This window comes from Clarias gariepinus, chromosome 13 (assembly GCF_024256425.1).
Source record: "Clarias gariepinus isolate MV-2021 ecotype Netherlands chromosome 13, CGAR_prim_01v2, whole genome shotgun sequence".
Lineage (NCBI taxonomy): Eukaryota > Metazoa > Chordata > Actinopteri > Siluriformes > Clariidae > Clarias > Clarias gariepinus.
In genome coordinates, this window is record NC_071112.1 from 9210369 (window position 1) to 9232145 (window position 21777).

General features: G+C 39.3%; 1 protein-coding gene across 1 annotated transcript in view; it reads right to left on the reverse strand.

Annotated features, from left to right (window-relative positions):
- Nucleotides 1-326: 326 nt before the first annotated feature.
- grid1a (glutamate receptor, ionotropic, delta 1a) overlaps nt 327-21777 on the reverse strand; it is a 229591-nt gene continuing 208140 nt past the window's right edge. The window contains exons 14-16 of the mRNA XM_053509242.1: nt 12829-12995; nt 11734-11956; nt 327-1088 (exon numbers count right to left, since the gene is read on the reverse strand). Of these exons, the coding sequence (XP_053365217.1) occupies nt 693-1088; nt 11734-11956; nt 12829-12995 (786 nt within the window). The 3' untranslated portion in view covers nt 327-692. The remainder of the gene's footprint in view (nt 1089-11733; nt 11957-12828; nt 12996-21777) is intronic.

A 21777-nucleotide genomic window follows, 5' to 3' on the forward strand; every position in this document is an offset into this window, starting at 1 on the left:
AAAATGTTTTTTATGAACATTTTAGTCAAGACTCTCTTACTGCAAACTGCAAAATCCTTGAATTTGGCATTTAGAAAACAACCATGAGGAATTATTTTTATTTACTTCGATTCAAATTTACAAACCATCTGTATATATATCTATATATCTATCTATCTATCTCTCTCTCTCATATATATATATATCTATATATATAGAGAGAGAGAGACAGAGAGAGAGAAAGAGAGAGAGATACAGAGAAAAAGAGAGAGAGAGAGAGAAAGAGAGAGAGAGATACAGAGAGAGAGAGAAAGAGAGAGAGATACAGAGAAAAAGAAAGAGAGAGACTTTATACCTTTTAATACCAAAGTCAAAAAACATCTAGGATATTGAAAATACACTCTGACTCGACCACCTGTTCAGTTATGTACAGATATGCACAGTTATATCTGAGGCCAAGAGGAAGAGGAGACTCTGTGACTTCACTTCCTCAATAAAGCATCCCTCATTGTTCGAAAAAAGTTATGAAGTCTGTGATTGGCTGGTTGTTGTTATAGTTGGCACACTGAATGTCACATTGGTGTGCCATTACATTAGTCAATGGCTCAGTTGCTCATATGATGCAGAAGTAAATCAGTAGAATATTTAACTGAGAGCTGGTGTCTCAGATGATACAGGTATGATCTTATGATGTCAAGTTAGATGTTGTGATGTCATATTGAGGTGCCGTGATTGGCATCCATGGCTCTGCTGGGCACTGGCTGGTATTTAACTGGCATTTTGATAGGACTTTGGTGTAAAATTCCTCCGTTTGGTGCCCGATGCTTACAGCGTGAAGGAGGGGGCAGTGTGGAGCTGGACAGAGGAAGGGGCATGTTTCTACTGGGCACACCCCCTACACCACTTTCAGCAAAAAGTGAAGGGACAGATAGAGCTCCTGGAGGAAATGGGGGCATGGCGTCACGGGAGTCTTGACGCTGACAGATGGTGCCGATGTCTAATGTGGAGACGTCCAGGGGTGAAGCAGGGAGCTGTTTATGCGATAAATCATCGTCGCTAATGAGTCCGCTGAACCGCTGCTGGACCTGCTCCAAGTCCACCTCCTTATCCTGAGGGACAGAAAGAGACAGAGGGAAAGAGACACATTGTTAACATTTTATCATACTCACTAAGAAAAAAAAGTTATAGATATGTTTTTCTTTGCACTTTTTGTTTCCTCTAAGCAAATTAGGTTGTTTGAACAGATCCAGGATAGACCTCTTCCAAATGGTTGAGATGTATCTTGATGGTAAAAGTATCAAAACATTTACAAATACCAAAAAACATAACAAAGTCCCATACAATGCTCACATTTTGTGTGACAGTAAAACAGCACAAATGTTTTTGGGCATTAGATCCACTTTATATTTTTTTAATTGTTTATGTTAAAAAGCAATTAAAATGAAATACTAATTAAAGAGAGTGAAACATTGTCTAGTGAAATATTTTATTTAAGCAGACCTGAACTGAGTGATAGAGATGACTCGATTAGGTTAATTGAACACCGTTTCTAATACAGTAGGATATAGTGACGCAAAATGTGCTCTACCAAAAGAACATTAAAAGGTTAGGGAGAAATAAATTAAACAGAGCATTTTAGTGTATGACGATTATGACTATGTTATCACAAGGAGGCACTCGACACATGACATTTCCACTCTATAACTCATGACGAGTTGTCTATTATGAATCCTTCCTAAATTAATTCTTCCATAGAATCTATTTAGTTTTAATAAGGCTGTCTGTAGATTTATATTTTTAACATAATAATCTCAATGCTGTTGTGGAATTAATGCGTTACTGCACACGCTCATGCATGCTTCAGCAGAATACCTTCCTTTTTATTGGCAGTTGATGCAGCAAAATGCATTCAGCAATCCTTTTCCTCTACTGGTAACTGTAGCCCTTGACGGTAAGATCTAAAGAAAACAAAATCTCTAAGGTCTTGGACTTTACCAGTATTGATGGAACAGAAGTCAATATCCATCTACATTGTGAATGCAATATATAATTAACCTAGCCTTTATAGGTGATCATTTAAATTTGTGACTACATCAACAGTGGACAACTTTACAGTCTTCCAGAGAACTGTATGATTTTCTTTTCATTGAAATGAAATTTCCATCAAACACCGTCAACAGATTCTAGAACCAGAAGTCATAGATATGCAAACAGAAACTGCTTTGAGAACAGCTTTAAAATCACAGGCCTGGTTCAGTGTAATAGACTACTGTTTGCGCATCATTGAATTCCATTCTTAAAATTTGTCCAATTGAATGCCACCATGAGGATTTTATGTAAGTTTATGTTAATTGACTCCTTTTGTGTTTTTTTGAATTTTGAATTAATTACAAATGTTTCCAAATTAATCATTTGACAATTACTTTTATTTTAAAATGTTTTCTCAGTTATTTTCGGTAAAATTGACTTCTGTAGCGGTATAGTACATTTACTTTGTTATTGTGATTAAATTACAGTTACTTAAGAAGTGTTTTAGAGTACTATTTACTTTTACTCTACTACATTTAACAGGAAACCTCTGTACTTTGTACTGCACTACATTTTTGCATGGTGTTCCATTACATAAATATAGTGGTGTTTATAATCTGAAGCAGGAATTTCACCACCTGCTGACTATTCATGCTTAATATTTTTTAAGCAGGTGTTTGAAATCAGAAGCAGAGGTTGTTGCAAACAACGACGAAAACAGCATGTTCACAGATGGGAAGGAGAAGGAGAAAGCAATATTTTAACAGTACCATGAAAAAGGCTACTGTGAGCTACAAGACAAGCTTTGTACATTTGATAATGAAGTACATTTGAAGGTCAGTACTTTTGTACTTTTCCTCAAACAGACATGTAAATGGAGGACGTATCAGACTCAAGACATATTTGTTTCTTCAATACTTCTTCAATACATATTTATTTCTTCAATACTTGGCCCAACTCCCCCCCCCCCCCCATTGTTGGTAATGTGGTAACCCAGTGTAAGTATCTATCCAATGACGAAAACTTTAAAGCACTTTTTGTATTATCGGCCAAATGCCTAAACGTAAATGTATACTTTTAGTTAAGTACTATTTGTCCCAGGATATCTCTACTTTTAGTCAGGTAAAGGATTTGTGTTCTTTGCCCACCACTAATCATCTGTGTCTTTCCTCCATCAATCGGCTCTCCTCATCATACACCAACTACCAAAACTGTGAGGCTAAAGCCTTAACAAGCAACGTCCAAGAGACATTGACCCGAGATTCTTTTTAAAACTGTTGCTCATGCTGCATCACAGTGCAGCATAGCACCCTTAAGCACTATTTGCCCTTTTCCACATACATGAGCTCACAAATCATTCGGCGGACACTTTTATCCGAAGGAGCACAAATCTGAGACGGGATATAACAGAGCTGTTGATATAACAGAGCTGTTGAGGCATTAATGGCCTCGCCTAAAGGTCCAGCTGGACTTTTGAGCAGTAGCCTGAAGCTTTAACCACTGAGCCACCAAATTGTCTTTCTTTGTTCATGATCTTTTCTGTCATGATCTGTTCATGGCCTTTCCAAGTGCAAGCCACAGTGCAAGCCCAGACGCCTGGGACGAGCAGATAATCTATTGAGGCTATCAGTTTTTCATCACCAGTTGCCCGGCAGATGACACTAGGCTGTTGATTCGACTCCCTGCTGTCTTTCATAACACAAGCGTTTCATTTAATATGTTTGTTTATGTGTAACATGCTCCATTTGGTTCGTATATTGCTTGGTGAAGTGAAGCATGTTGATGTTGTGGCCTGCTGCTATTTTCTACTACCTGCTATCTGCGTTACACACATGCGCTGAGGAAGTGGTCTATTTCAAGGATAAGAAGTATGAAAGGACGTCAAAAATGGATAAAATACAGCACAATGCAGCACTAAACCTCTCCTATAATTCTACTTTCCTCAGACAAGAATAAGGCAATACTAGAATAGAATACTAGGCAAGGTGTGAGAGGTGTAAGGTCTGAGATCATCAAACTAATTTTAATATGACACAAAAATAATCCTAGTAAATACAAAATGCAGTTTTTAAATTTTGATTTAATTGATTAACTGAACAAAGCTGTTCAAACCTGCCTGGCCCTGTGTTAAAAAGAAATTGCCCCTAAACCCAATAACTGGTTGCTTGCGATAACTGGAAAGGAGTCTTTGACATCACTGTGGAGGAATTCTGACCCACTCTTTTTTCAGAAATGTTTTAAATCAGCCACATTGGGAGTGTTTTAAGCATGAACAGGTTGAGATTAAGGTCATGCCACAGCATCCGACTCCGCTTTTGACTCTAAAACCTTATTTATTTTCTTTTTTCAAGCCATTCACAAGTGTACTTGCTGGTGTGCTCCGGATCATTGTCTTCTGCTTGAGCTTAAGGTCAAAAACTGATGGCTGGACATTCTCCTTCAGGATTTTCTGGAAGAGCATCATGGTTTCATCACTTATGGCAAGTCGTCCAGGTCCTGAATCTGCAAAGCAGCCTCAGACCATCACACTACAAACAAGAGTCAAACATGGTGGTAGTGTGATGGTCTGGGGTTGCAAAGCTCCAGGGGCCGGTTTCTCGATAAAACACACTATTCGCGAGCTAAGAAGACTCTTAAGATATATCTTACGTAAAGTGATAACTTTTCTAAGTGTATTTCTCAAACTGTCCCTTAGGAGTCTTCTTAGGTCGCTGCCTCTTACGTCCAACGTTACAAGACGCTGTCTACAGTGAAGGTCCTGAATTAGCTGACATTGATTGCTCAGGAATCGATTTTTGACTCCTTTTGCATGACAGTGTTAAGAAAGAAGGCACTTTCTATGCAAATTACATGGCAATAAATTCTTTTAATAACGTTTATTTTGACACGGGTTAACTTATCAATAGCATGCCATGATAGATAAATATATAAATGAAATCACCAAACTGTCGCTAATATCTTCATGTAACCTGTAGTGGCGGTGAAACGAACCGGGTATAAAATCATAGTTGATTGACAAACAGCTGATAACACTCTTCACCAGCTTCAGAAACAATGTGAAGCATGTCACGATGAGATGACAGAGTAGAGGTTTAATACCCCTATAGTATCTCATCTACACGGATTTGCGCGTTGGCCGTAAGTGCGGTTCATCATGATTCAGCGCAAGTTTTGGTCCTGTGGTTACGTTTCTATTTTACCACGCAAAAAAATTAAACATGTTTAACATGCGGAAGCTCGCGGACCTTGCAGATCTTCATAGAAAGTCGGGCGTGCGCTCGAGGCGGCTCCGGTGCCTAATACCCCTATCTCACCTGTGCGGCTTGACTCACGGTGAGATGCGATGTTAGGCACCGTGAGCTGCCGCGATTGCTCGCCGACGTTCCGCAAACGTTCCGCGAAGTTCTGCAAGATTCCACGAGGACCGCAAGTTTCTGCGAGGACTGCCCAAAAAAATTAACGCGTTTAATGGTAACGTAATCACAGCGCAAAAACTCGCGGTGAATCATGATGAACCCTACTTACGGCCATTGCGCAAAACCGCGTAGGTGATATAAAGATATAACACCGCATTTCACAGTGAGTCAAACCGCATAGGTGAAATAGGTGTAATACGCATTACAATCATTTAGAAAAATAAATGGATGCGGGGTTTAAAACTTCCAAGTTTATTTTTTCATTTAACTAAATAAAATTTCATAAAATAAAATGTGTCAAAAGAAAAGCAAATCCAGTTATGGATAATGGCTAATGACCAATGAAACATATTTTTAACAAAAAGCAGCGAGCAGCTGGACATCAGGACGTAGAGCGTAAGTACGACGCGTTGGCCTGGCAAGCGCAGGTCTGAGCAGGTCAAGAAGCTCCATAATCTGTGAGACAGGGGTAGCTGCAGATCGGAGTAATGGGCGTGTCGAAGAGCTGGGGCGTGCCGAAAGGTAGGGGGCGTGCCGAAAGGTCTTTACGATTGTTTGTGCACACTGCCTGTTTAAAGGCTAATATTAAACGTCATTGTTCTTTCTAATGCGTTTAAGTAATGCAGCCAACATAATCCTCTATATTAAAATTCCATTCTTTTCCTGTAAAATATCGATATTACAAATATTCCTTTTTAAACATGCTACTGCGTTGCCACGGGTTACTGACGGCATCCTCACGTGTTTGAGTCATGGTCGTGGCTAAAAGGGATATATAGCTCCGACCGGAAACTAACAATGAAATGAATTGTACCTATTGTATCATTTTTTTTTACGTATAAAACTAATCCTTTCTGTAATACAAAAGTTTTATTATTGTATAGTGAGAGAAAAAAAAGTGTTAGATTGGTGTGCGCATGCCCAATAGAGCTCGAGCTGTATTCCTTCTAGCCTCAACTGTATTAAACCACAATTACAATTATTTAAAAGAATATAGTACCACAAGCTGTTCATAAAATTTTAATGTAATTTTTATATTTTTGTAATACTATTAACTTTGTATTTCAATTTTGAACTGACAGTTGTTTTTCTATAGTTTTACTAAAAGTGCATAAAAACTAAAAACATTCTTGTATATACTGTTTTGTTCACCGTTTTTTATACTGTTTTATATTGCTCTTTAAAATGTCACTTTAATCAACTAAAATAAGCACACTTGCACTATTCTTATTGCACTGTTCCGTTTTTTTTTTTTTTACCATATCAGCCGTCTGTGTTGTAAACTGTCCTTTTTTGCAGAACAGTAACTCAATTATCCTACCTCTGTTGTTTTTAGGTTTATTTAAGTTTTTTTCAGTGTTATTTGTAACAAGGGTTGAGAGAAACATTATTTCAATTCTCTATATGTATGCACTGTACATGTAGCAGAATTGACAATAAAGTTGACTTTGATATTGCCTGATAAGGACAAATATGGTTCATAAAACACCACAATGAGGAGGATTGGTACAGTTTAGTAACCTTTGAAGTGGCATTAATTCAGTAAACAGACACAATTTTAGCCAATAAAACATTTTCATTACAGGCAGAGCTGCTCCGTTTAAGAGTGTACTCCACCCAATTTGTACACTCAATCTGCTCATTCATTTATTTATTTATGCTGTAGTGCAGTCCATGGAACAGAATCCTTCAAACTCTCAGTCAGAATAAAATGAAGAGGCCTAAAACATTTCACGAGGCCTAAAAACATCTGTAGCGCAAAACAGACACCAATACAAACTGCCAACCCTTACTTCGAGGGAAAACCTGTCCGTGTTTCGTCTCACAGTAATATATGTCTGTCGACAACAATTAAACGAACAATTAAATGACGAAAATAAAGAAAAATATTATTTATATTGACTAACCACACCAAGCCTTACCGCCGCCATGTTCTTTCACGCTAAAATAAAGGTACTTACATATCAATAGGATTACCGCTGATTGGCCCACGCAGAAGCTCCATTCACCAATAAGAAACCTTTCGGCACGCCCCTACCTTTCGGCACGCCCCTACCTTTCGGCACGCCCCTACCTTTGGGCACACTGATTGGCCAAAGCAAAAGCTCCATTCACCCACCAGTTTCTTTAGACATGCCCTCTACCCTTTGGCACGCCCCGACCTTTCGGGTCGTAATTCAAAATCTGAATCAGGAAATCACTTTAATGATTTGCACAGGGACAATTATTTTTCACATAGGGCCAAATAGAGTTGGACAGCTTTCTCCGTAAATGAATTTTATCACCATTTAAAATCTGCATTTTTTATTTACTTAGATGATCATCGTGTAATATTAAAATTAGTTTGATAATTTCATTTCATTTAATCATTTAAGTGTGGCAAATGTAAATGCAAAAAAATAAAATAATAAAACTAAGGAAGGGTCAAATAATTTTTTACAGCACTGTATAGGCAAAGCCATAGTCACTCTGATCCAGAGTGCAAACACAAGGCTTTATCATCAGAGACATGGTCCGTCCAGAGAGGATGAAAGAAATGGCTACTTAAATTTGACCCTTGAAGCCATACAACTACTCATTTGTTTATTCATATTCATCGTCTTGGTTCAATTTTTTTGCATTAATTTTTTAAGCCCAGTATGAGAGTGGGTAGCACGCTAGAGCTTTCTGTTGCCTGGTGGGCTATGTAATGAGTTATGCTGTGTTCACTCCTTCTTTAATATACTGCTTGTGTTCTGCCTTCGAGAACTTCCTCGAGGTGCTTAATATTCTGGAATTGTTACAGCAAGACTGTAAGAAGAATGATGAGCACAGTAGGGAATAAAGACGTACAACCAGCAATCACTATCAACAAATCTCTACGGGTTGCCTGATAAGAGCAAATTTAACAGCTTGCCATGTTTGTCCTGGAGATGAGCACTTAGTGTGTCCCAGGCTGTTAGAGGCTGCACATTCAAAGGCATTTTAGAGCAGCCCAGGCATCCTATCAACTCTGACAACAGCAGCCTGACAACACACCAAAGTCCTCCCAAGGCTTTCTTCTTCTTCTTCTTCTTCTTCTTCTTCAGTACATGCTACTGTTAAAACGGTGGCCCTAATGGATCCACATCATATCACTAAAAAAGAAAATACATAAGTACTGAACATTTTTTGGCAAACTACAAGATTTGATCCACCTTCACTACATGTCCAAAAGTATGTGCACCCCATGATCATCACACCCATACAGTATACTCTTTGGTTCTTAGCCTATTACCATAACAGTAGAAACACTCCACTGAACAGAAAGCCTTTGTTCCCTGTTGTATTGTTCCCAGCGGTGTTCAGTTGGACTGGAGGAGCTTGCACAGAGCCCTGACTGAACTTAACACCACTGAACCATCAGCTTTTAAAAACATTGGAACTCAAGGGGCCTTAATATTCCGACATCTGAGCCTGAACTTACTAATGCTCTTGTAGAAATGCATGAATGAACAAGGACATATGGATATGATGGTCATACGTTTGCTCATTTAGATAGTGAGCTACAACAAATGAACTCAACTTTGGTCTCCATGTAACTTTCCTATTACAAGTTTGGGCTTAATTGGTAAACTCAGCCATGCAGTCGATTTGGCGTTACTCTCACACACACAAATGTATAGATCCTTATAATCATCTCAAAGTCATCTTTGCTTTGTTCATTTAGATCAAAATATAAACCTTCCTCTAGATTTTTGTAAAGCTGCATTGTGACAATAATTGTCAATAAAATTCCTACATAGATGAAACTGAATGAAATCTGTAATTTCACAGAAATGTATGATGTATCCCACTGATGTGCGAAGCTACAGACCTACATGCTGGAGGTCAATCACAGGTTAATGAATGCAAAACAGAGAAACCGTAGTGCCACCGGTTTGTGCATTCCGGGTCAAAAACTTATCGAAATGACTGGGCTTTGTGGTTTGTTTTTTCTACGACAGACTGTCAGGGCGAGTTAAGATGACTTCTCGAGCTAACGTTGTGGGAGCTTGCTGGAGCATCTCATCTCAATTACAATCCGCTTGGACCATTTCCTCCATGAAGGGCATCATGCACTTGGGGCAATTTCATTTATCTTGGCAGGAGAAATAGCATACACTGTAACAGGGGTAATGTCTGTATTGCAGCACTCAGCGGTACCAGAGTAAATAAAACCTCACCCCAAGGTAAAAGTAAAAGAAGCTATAAGGTCTAGAGTGGGGCAGGATCAATTGCCACCATAACATCAAGCGTCAAGCGCTTTGCCCGAGTTTAATTAACATTGAATGAGAGCTGAAATATTTGGTCGTAAATCATCAGCTGGTTAGCTCTGTGCTCGCTTCTTATCTTGTCAGTCGGATAAATAGGTTTAAATATTTAAGCTGTATTTGTACAAGCATCATAGCAGATCAGGAAGTGTGTCTCATCGAGCAATGCTGAAAAGATGCTTTGTATGCACACTGTTCCTACACTGAAACCTCACTTAATCCCAGTGTCAGTTCCGACAGGATACTGCTTTCAAACAAAGCTGAAACAAATTGCTTCTGCTAGCAGATTGGATTGTACTAAAGCAAATCGTTAGATTTATTGATGAGCAGCCACATGCACTCTGGGCAGTGGTGAGTGGTATTCCCTGGTGAGCTAGCCCAGGGAGATCCTTGAGCGGAAAAACTCCTTGAGAACTCATTTTTTGATTCGCTTCAGAAATGGTACCGGAACCTAGAAGAAGTTTCATTTTTCATGAATATATTTAGTATAGCTTTTTTTCCTTACATATACAAGTGCAGCAATGTGAAATAATTTTACATCTCTTACATTATAATAAAGTCTTACATTATTATAAACATTATTATATTACATTATAATTTCACATGTCTTACATTATAATAAAGGCTTACATTATTATAAACATTATTATATTACATTATAATTTCACATGTCTTACATTATAATAAAGGCTTACATTATTATAAACATTATTATATTACATTATAATTTCACATGTCTTACATTATAATAAAGGCTTACATTATTATAAACATTATTATATTACATTATAATTTCACATGTCTTACATTATAATAAAGGCTTACATTATTATAAACATTATTATATTACATTATAATTTCACATGTCTTACATTATTATAAACCCTAGTGCCAGGGTTTGAACTCATGACCTTCTCATTTGTAACTTAGACAGTTCACCATTGAGCTACAACTTCCATAAAAATCCCTGACACATGGTAATTGAGAAGACTGGATATGCCGTCCAAGAGCAAGCTCTCTCAGGACTATCTCTAGGCTAGAATTCTCTTTATCCCTAAAAGGCGGGATTCTTCAGGACTAAAAACATTATGTCGTTATGTGACAAGGTCATGTCCTTGTGGCTGGGCCACACTCAAGCAAGAGTTCAGATTTTCTTTAAGTCTGAGAATTTGTTGGACACTGGTGGATCTGTGGACATCTTGCCTACCATGTGGAAGGTCACAATGCACTACACCTACTGTAGAATGAGGTTTGTGTAAGGAAGGCCTTCAACTGCTCAGTCTTTTCCATGGCATGGATTTTACCAGCAACACTGGCATTCTTTTACATTTTGCCCGGAACGAACTAAACTACAATACTGCTGTCATATCAGAACTCTTTTAACTTTTAAAGTTAGGAAATATCTGCCTTCCTCATGCCTTGTGCAAAAGAGAGCATTTGTGTGCTGGATGTCATTATCCAACACACACTCTCGAAAATGAAAGTCCAAAATGTATTTTTCCTTGTCACTGAATGGGGCAACATCGAGAGCACATCTTTTTAGCGGTAGTTTTTGGATGCTTTAAAATCAGACCTTAAGGTTTCACTTTTAAAGTCTAAAGGTATCACATGCTAATGGTACACCATTTAGATCTAAGAAGAAGGAAAAGGACTGTTTGGTAGTTATTTCCGAGAGTGGGCTTTTTGTTAGGTTGTGGTTACAGTATATACCTCCCAATGAAACACTATCTGGAGATTGATGACAGTGCTAGACATAGGCAATGCAACAGACAGTCCATCTTCCTATTACGCTGCCTAAGTCTAAACCATGTCTGGTTCGACTAAAGTGCTAATTTATAGGTGTTTAAACATTTTTAGTGGCATTTTGGGATGATGAAAGACTAACAGAGATGCAATAATTCGTTTTGTAGAAAACAAGACATTCAGGAGTCAGGAATAAGGGAGCTGTAAACAGTGATATAGTGCTCTGCTGTAAAACAGCCAAGTGCAGTGTTCCTTTGCAAATGTTATTGTGTGTGTGTGAGAGACAGCGTGCTTACCTGTGTATGCGTTCTGCAGGGTGTATGTGTGTACCAGCTCTCCAGAGCCCCCACCAGGCCTGATACAAACAGGCCGAGAGCGAGTAAACAGAAAACTCCAGAGAGCGCGTGTAGCGTTAAAGCTCGACTCTCCGAGCGACGCTCGTTAATACAGCGGCCTTTACGCGGCCACCACTTCTGCTTTAACACATCCACATCACCACGTTGCTGCAGCTCAAGGATCCTGCACACACACACACACACACACACACACATTAAAATGTCATAATGAACTAAGTCGGTGTGTATGAATGTGTTAATTAGGACACACATAACAATAAGCATTTATTACTGTGAAACATTTGCTGTTTACTGCTGTTTGCTGTTCAATGTGCAGCAGAGTGAGTGGCAGAGGGACAGAACTAGTAAATGGACATCTGTGAGAGTGGAAGTAGACAAACAAACAGATAGACAGGAGGAACAGATATGTTTGAGACAGACAAAGAGAGAGCAGAAAGACAAACTGGCAGACCAAAAGAGAGACTGTAAGAGAGTGAGACCGACACACCGACAAACAATCAGACGAAGAACTCAAACACAATGACTGGAAGAGAGTGAGCGAGATAGAAAGAGAGAGAGAGAGAAAGACAGAGAGACAGCAGTGCAAACAGAGATGAGGACATAGACAGGCAGAAAGAAGAGTAAGCAAGCAAAAAAAAGTGAGACAGACAAAAGACAGACATGCTGACAGCAAACAGAAGACAGACAGACAGAAGGACAGACAAACATGTGTTAGTCTGTGTCTCAGTGAGGACTAACATGCTGAAGTGGGACGGACAGACAGACATATGTTAGTGGATACCTCTGTGTGGACCGTCATGCTGAAGGGAGACAGACAGATGGACAGACAGACAGATGAGTGAGACATACAGTACATTTGGAAGCCTCAGTGAGGACTGCCATGTTGACTGGGGACAGACAGACAGCTGGTGAGACAGATGAACTAAGGTCTACTGTGTGACTGGAAGTGAACAGATGAACTAAGGTCTACTGTGTGACTGGAAGTGACACAGACAGACAGACAGAGAGAAATACAGAGAGATGTGAGAGACAGACGTGTGTGAGAGGACGTCTCGATGAGGACTGCCATGCTGAAGGGCGATGCCGTAGCCTTTGGTATGTTGTGGGTCCGCCGTCGCTGTGAGCGAGCACTCATCATCAGTCAGAGCAGCGTACTCCAACACAGCCATGTCCCACAGGAACACGTACGTCTCCTGCTTTACCTAACACACACACACACACACACACACACACACACACACACACGGTTCATAAATGAGATTCTTATTATGTATGAAAGACTTTCATTTCCTCTGCACTACTTTTATCAGCACGTTCTTCTCCAGAAAAACAACTCATCATTCTCTCTCTCTGTAGGTCTGTCATTTCAATTCATGATAGCTTTATTGGCATGCTCTCTCTCTCTCTCTCTCTCTCTCTCTCTGTCTGTTCAGATTTAATATTAAACTCTGTGTCAGACAATCTCAGCACAAGTAGACAAATGAGACAGACAACCACTCACACCTGGTATTATCCTGAGTCTCGCATGTGTCTCCTCTGACCACACCAAGATCGAATTCTCGCATAAAGCAAGGTTGCCAAGTCTGACAAAAGCAACCTGACTCCACATCAAAAACCAAACCTCAGGCAACGCTAATAAAAACCACAGACAGAGAGCCTATAACTAGCTCTCAGGTGTCATTTACTAATTGAATCATCACACTCAGTTCGGTTGACAAGATGGAGAAGATTTTATCTAATCATGTTCCACATGCTTTTGATAAGCATGCTCACTGGCCACTTTATTAGGTACATCTTGCTAGTACTGGGTTGGGCCCTGTTCCCCTTTAGATCCACCTCAATTCTTTGTGACACAGATTCAACAAAGTGCTAAAAGCATTTATTTGAGATTTTTGGACATACTGACATCTCCTGTTTCACTACATCCCAAAGGTGCTCTACTGGATGGAGATCTGGTGACTGTGGATGCCATGTGAGTACTGTGGACTCATTGTTATGGTCAAGAAACCAGTTTGAGGTGAGTTTAGCTTTGTGACATGGCGTGTTACCCTGTGGTCACAAAGAGATGGAGGCGATCAGCAACAATACTCAGGTAGGCTGTGACATACGTATGTTTTTACCTCATTATGCATTCCTGCTCAAGTTGCCTAACAGTGGCAACTTGGTGGTTGTGGGGTTTGAACCTGGCATCTCCTGACCTATAGTCCAATGCCTTAACCACTGCCCCATTTAACCATGCTCAATTGGTACCAAGGGGCCAAAGTGTGCCAAGAAAATCTGCCTCACACCATTACACCACTACCAGCCTTAACTGTTAATACAAGGCAGGATGGATCCATGCTGCTCTGCTGTTCACACCTAATTCTGACCTTGTCAATGTGGCAGCAGAACTCGAGAACAACAAATCAGGCAACATTTTTTCAATCCTCTATTGTCCAATTTGTTGAGCCCATGTGAACTGTAGCCTCGAATTTTTGTTCTTAGCTAACAGAAGCGATAACCAGTGTGGTCTTTTGTTGCTGTACCTCATCTTCTTCAAGGCCTGACTGCCTTCAGACATGTTCTTCTGCATACCACAGATGTTATTTGACTGTTGCCTATTCTATTAGCTCAAACCAGTCTGTCTGTTTGCCTCTGCCCTCGGGCATCAACAAGAGGGTAGAGGCAAAGAAATGCCCCCAAATTATTTTTGCCCAAAGAAATGCCTTAAATGAATTCTCTTTTTAAACTTTCCTTTTTTTCATTCCTTGTAAACCCTAAAGACGGCTGTGTGTGAAAATCATCCAGCACCAACAACTACTGTATGCCACGTCCTCTAAATCACCTTTCCTCCCCATTACGATGCTCCATTTATACTTCATCAGATCATCTTGACCATGTCAAGCGTTATCTAATGCTAGGAAATCAACATGCTCTAAGTAAATAACAGTATTTATTTAACATTTAGATTGTTAATTAAACTTAGTTGAGTTGTTATAATTAATGTCATGTTCATGCAATTTGAATCAATTAAACATATTCGGTGAATCATGAGATGCAGCTGGTTTTTTTTTTTTTAAATAAATTTCAGCAAATATCTTTTCTTAACCAACTTGGTGCACTTCTTGTACTTTCTGATTAAACTGTACCTCCTCTATAATTATCCATAAAATCTCCAGTGACCTGAAGAAAACCGAATGATCTCAGCCGTGCTGAAATTAATATTAATGATCCTGAGTGTTGAAGTTTGACTTTAGGACACTTTGTTAATGTCTCTTCCGCCACAGTGCTACTGAATTCTGGATTCTGATCTGGCATAAAGGTGTTGATTATATTTTTAAACCGGCAAATTGTTTAAATCTTCTATTATCTTTATAGCAACAGCTCATTCATATGGATGTGTATAACAGTTGTTTGATATATATATATAAAATCATGTTTTTTTGCTTATCAACTTCGAGGGAGACAAAAAAGAGAGGATGCAGAAGAAATGTCAAGAGAACAGTAAAACTACCAAGCAGGAATGTTTAATTGTCAAAATGTTGTTAAAATTACTTCAAAATTACATTGGCATCTCGTTGAATAAACGACCTGTACGCAAGGTTGCAAATTTTTTTTTATGCCATCCTTTCCTTTCTCCCAACTTAAACACATCACTGTATTATAGTACTTTTGTTTTCTTTATTTCTGCAAGTACTCGAGTGTACAAAAAGACATGAGATACAGTGTGCAGGAAGCTGTTGTGTTGATCCCACTGTCCAGGCAGGATTTCGGGGCTCTCTTATAAACTTTAACAGATGTAATGTGGTCGGACATTGTGCGAACAGATGTTAAGAGGCACAAATGATATAAGCAAATGTTGGTATTCTGTTGTTTTCTGGTTGTGTTTCATAAACATCAAACGGCATTATAAATAGACTAAAAGTACAAAATGTCATTCTTTAGTACTTAGATCAAAACTTGTTAAAAAATTGCTTTGGTACATGCTCAGGGTATGAAGTTTATGTCCCAGAGTAATCTTGAATAATTCCCTTTATTGTTCTACAAATAGCACTAAGGCACTAAGGCTTTTTTTTTTTGAAGTTCTACAAGGGCCCCCGAGGCAACCTAGCCTAAGGGCAAGAAGGCATTTTTAATTACATCATACACAGCAGATCATTACAGGACAAGAAGTCTGTGATTATTAAATTAAAAAGTTAAGAAAAATTCAATGACTTTATGACCTTGCTTGTCATCTTCTACATTACAGAAAATAACATGACATGCTATTGTAAATGACTGAAATGAGCAAGCTGAACAAATTTTATTTGGTTAAGTAAAACGAAACAATAGTCATTTTAATACAGGTTGCTACCATGAGATTACATTACTGGATAGGCAGTACTGTATCAATCTGCCAAACTATGCTATCATTTTTTGTGTACTGACTATACTACAGTTTACAAGACAAGAAATATGACAATTTGTGCCAAACTGGGACTGTGGTAGAAATAGGCCAGAGTGCCAGTTACAACTACAGTTCAGGAAATCACCCATACTTACATCTAGTGCAAGAAGACATTTTATGTCGGCCAAAGTAAATTTCATTAGTATTGGATTTTTAGGCTCACGGATGTATATACATTTCAAAAGTTTGAAAACACATTCTAATTCCATGGTCATTTTATGATTTTTATTTCTTTCTACATTGTAAAACAATGCTGAAGGCATCCTTAATATCCAATAATCTTCTTTGATATTGAGATTTGTCTTCTACTGTACTTATGCTGTGTAAAGCCTTCATAACGGCTGCAAGATCTCTGACTCAGGGCGCACCACAGACACAAACACAAGGTCTTACGGGAGAAGGGTAAATTTATCTGGAAAACAAGGAAAAAGAGGTGATTTTAAATAGGGAGGCAGGGAAGAAGGGGAGAAAAAAAGAGTGTGTTTGTATACATGCGGGTTGGAAGCAGTGTCTAGTTGGCATGCAGGCACGCAGCTGGCGAAAAATGATAGCGGCACAGTGATGAAATGTACTCCTGTACATAGCTGCTCTCTCAGGCTCAGTGCGGGGACAGCTAGCACAGTCCTCCAGTGGCTGTCCCTTAGCAGGTGCAGGCGGTTAAACAGCTTTGTCCAGTCTGCATGCCTTTAAAGTCCATGCGGTGCATGGCATGGCCTCTTTCACATGCTACCCTCTCTGCTGAATTTTGAATGCGATCTCCCAAACTCTCCTTACTCTGCTCCCTTTTAAAGAGCAGAGCAAGGTCCTTAGGTAATGATCTCTCGCCAGCTGTGCCAGATGTGGCTTGCCAAGTGAGCTTCTTGCAGGAGCGGAAAAAGATCTGGGCGCTTGCTTTCCTGGGCCCGTCACGAAAGAATCAGCTCTGATCAGATCTGATGTGCTGTTCATTGGTGATTTCTGTAACTCTAAATGAACTTCTCCTCTGCAGCAGAGATTAGTTTTGGTCTTGCTTTCCTGGTCTGGTCTTCATGAGAGCAAGTTTTATCATGGTGCTTGATGGGTTATAAACATTAACTGAAAAATACCGTTCTGGCAAAAACTGTTCAAGGGGCTGACCTTAACAACTGAGTGTTGTTGTTGTTGAAGTTATTATTTAATTACTTAATGCCATATGTGTTATTTCACAGTTTTGAAGTATAATTCTAGAATGTAGAAAATAAATCAATTAAAAAAAAACATTGAATTAGAAAGTGTGTGCAAACTTTTGACTGTTGCTGTATAACTTTTATAACAACTTTTATCTATTCTGCATTGGGTGACAGTCTTATAATAAAAACATTCCAATTTCTGGTTATTTCTATATTTCTCATCTGAAAAAAGCTAGAACGCAGCATTCTTTCAGCTGCAGAATTTAACATTTTGCCTTTACGCCTCTTTACATTTTGCTGCTTAGTCGATTTCATAGCTACATACACAGTCCTACAACCACGTACCTATTGTATGACTTGCATGTGGAGTGAAGTTGCACGACAGGTAAATCAGGCCCTGTGCTGAGTGTGTGTATGTATAAAGCTGTAGCAGTGCATCGTGGCAGGCTGAGTGCACACCACCCGGGAAGCCGGAAAAAGTTGTTTGTGATTTTACATACCAATAACTGAATTTCGTTTGAATTTCAGTGACATTTAAAAAAAAGGGCACCAAGGCATCATACTGTTAGAAAAGGGCATGCAAATTATTGCCTCTGTGGTTTCTGAAATTAATAGGATATTACAGCAACTGCTCACGGCACAACAGCAAAATGCTGTCATTGAAGTTTGCACGCTGCACGAGGAACAGTAGCGGAACGTAGAATATAAAGGAATTATATATAGAACACTGCAAAAAAATTGAGTGCTGCAAATTCAACATTTCATTATGTAACAGAATAACCTATAAAAAAAGAAAGAAAGATGGATCACATGTCATTATGAAAGTGTTAGAAAGTAAAGGAGTTTTACAGCCCATACTTTTAACACTGAGTTAACTCCTTGTGTTTTTTGGTGTAAGAGCAGTGTCGGATCAGTAATGGTTATGCATGAATGAGTCTGTGAGGCAAAATGAACCAAGTGCGATGGGGTACAATAAACTCTGGGGCATCTACTCACTCATCGTCTATATTGCTTAATCGTGTGTATAGGGTCATCTGAGGCCTGGAGCCTATCCCAGGGGACTAAGGGTACGAGGCAGAGTACACCCACAGTCACACACTCATTCACACACTATTGGCAATTTGGGAAGCCTAATCCTAGTCTTTGGATGGTGAGAAGAAACCGGAGTGCACGAAGGAAACCCACAAAGCACGGGGAGAACATGCAAACTTCAAGCACACAGACCCGAGGCAGAAATCGAATTCGGACCCCAGTGGTGCATGGCGACAGCGCTAACCACTAAGGGGCATCCACTTACTCATTTATCTTCTATACCACTTTATCCTGTATTCAGGGTCATGAGGACCTGTAGCCTATCCCAGAAGACTTAGGGCACGAGGCAGGGTACACCCTGGACAGGGTGTCAATCCATCGCAGGGCACATGGGACACATACACACTCTCAGCCCGTAGTGGGCAACGCCAATTAGCCTAACCTGCATATCTTTGGACTGTGAGAGGAAACCGGAGTACCCGGAGGAAACCCACCAAGCGCGGCAAGAACATGCAAACTCCATGCGCACAGAGACATGAATCGAGCCTGGCCAGGAATTGAACCTGGACCCTGGAGGTGCAAGGCGACGGTGCTAATCACTACACCACCGTGCCGCCCAAGGTGCATCCAACTCTTTATAAATGTTTTTAATGTAATTACTTTCTGTTTAAAACATTTTTAAAAGGCTTGTTTGCTACTGACTTCCAGAAAATGGTTCAGAACCTTTTCACACCTAATAAATACTTCCCCATTGTTGTACAACCCATGAGGGTAACACTGCCTCGAAAGTTCAAAGCCATGTTCTTCAAAATATGTAATAAAGTGTACTTGTTTATATATAGTCGTTAAAGTTGTGTTTCGCAACATTAACTAATGAAAACTCTTTAATTCTTGAGGTGGCCGTTATCCCCAAGTGCTCCAGCACAACACCCTATCATTAATTAACTTGCTATAACGGCACTCCTGAAAATGTTTTATTCTTGACATACACAATGAAGATGTGATCACATCTCCTCATCGCAGTGCAGTTTGTCTTAACATACAGTATTTCCAAAATAAATATATTTCCCAGTATAAGTAAAACTTGCAAGTTTATGACAGACTATTAATCTAAAATTGTATTTTCACCCTCACAGATGGCTTAACCGTTTAAGTCACCTTTCGAGTTTTCTGATTATTTAAATAAATACACGAACCTTAATGATACATTATATAGCATACATGTTATTTATTCAGAAAGAAAAGAACATTTTATAAAACATTGTGCTGCCGCATGTCGCTCTGGTGATGATGTAATGGTACTTCACAGTAATTCACAGCAATCATTATTGCAAACAGCAGAAGAGAGAAAGAGAAAAAAAGCTTTGATTACAGACTTCCTGAGAGCAGATTATAGGGACTACTGAAATATAGATGTCTGTACGTAGCATTAAAAAGGACAAGAGAGAGCAAACAGCAGACTGCCTGATGTGTTTCCTGTCTGCGGCACACTAAAAAGAGTTTTACAGTCAGTCAGGGTTATGCTATAAGAGGAAAATAATCAGCAGTGGCATAGTGTGATAAAGTACTAAGTGATGATTAATATAACCAGAGTAGAACAGTGCATTGTTTTATGGTATACAGCAGCAACTTATACATGGACTCATTCATATTACAAGCCACATTATTAAATTCTGATCTTTTGGTCAGATCAGATTTGCATGTCATAGCTGTTGACGTTAATAATTACAAGTGACTTTTAATGCCTCTAATGTGGACGTAATCTTTCCTCGGAAACGGCACGCATGCACACATCGATATGTCTTTGATCGATATCGGGGTTAAACCATGTCATATTTGTATTTGACAACTCATTTATTTCATCAGCTATTCCTAGCACTACTATGAAATTCCCATGCAAAAAAAAAAGAATAATCATATGAATTCTGTTTTGACCATTCTCATTCAAGACCACGTGTATGATATCTGATCTAGGACCACATACGGCATAAGCCTAAAAATTCAGATCTGTGTCACATAAGGTTAAAATAAATATTTTTTTTTTTTTCTGATTTGAATCACTTCAGGCTGTTATTCGGTCAAGCCAGGATACAACACCCCTGAAGCAGACAGGGTAAAGGCCTTGCTCAAGAACTCCACTGCCACAGTGCTGGGCTTTAAAAGAAGTTGTTGTACATTGTACTTTGTCTATTTATAGTTACATTTATATTGTCGAATACTTGCAAAATTACCGACGTAATTATGTTTGCTGTTACAGAACATCAATCAACACCTTCTGAACAATCAGGATCTACATGACCGTGTATAGCATTTATTTAAAAAATTACTTACCAAACTTAATGGACCCTGATTTGGGGAAATCACCACACACAGGTCCCTAAAGACAAACCATCTGGAAGGTGATCATCAATATTCCCACCTGGGTGACGGTTCATTTAGGGCAAAAACAAAATAACCAAATCAAATAGGCAAAGTACCAGGTAGTGCATGCTAATGCCCTGCTTTACTGTTCCCTCCAGACTCACCGGAGAAACCTTGCCTTCTGGCTTAAAAGCACGTAGGCCCATTAACAGTACTCTCAGGCCCCGACTTTACGAGCATCACATCCACAGACTGCAGCACATCAGCATAACCCTGTTCCCCATTCACCCTGCACCATCACACACACACACACACACACACTGCAAGGTTAAGCTGATTCGTGCTCATTAACTTGGCCCTCTCGCCATCACAGCCTGTATTCCAACATCTGACATGTTCCTGACTCCGCCCACAGAGTGCACCCTACCTGACCTCATCATTAATCTCCACAACACAACAAAATCATTATACAGCATGTGTAGCGCATACTGGAATTTCATCAAGTCTGCAGAACTTTACAAAGGTCAAGCCAAGGTCATTCGCCGCACAATGCCTTGCTCTTTTATTTCTGATCATAAAGTGTAAAATATGCTGAATGGAGAAAGGCTATTTGCTATAAATCTACTTTACAGCACGCTAGTGATAGCCTTCAGTACTAATGAAAGTGAGTGTGTATGGATTCTGACTGGTCAAAAGGTTTTCATCCATTTTCTACAAGAGCAGTTCTGACTTTAGTTCACCAACAGGTCACAGAATTATATTAATGTACTTGTTTTTTTTTTTTTTTTTTTACAGAAACAATATTTAAAAGACAGATTTAGTAATAGACTTAAAAGATGGCAGCGAAATCATCACCTGTTAGTAGGACTTGTTCAGCTTTTGTGAATGTTGCTCTGGCATGTCCTTTTATTTTAACTCAGATCTATGCTTGTGGTCTAAGCAGCAGCAAGTGTATTGCGTGCCAAAGGATAATGAAATGCCACTTGGAATCTGAGCCAAAAAGATCTCAAATGGTAA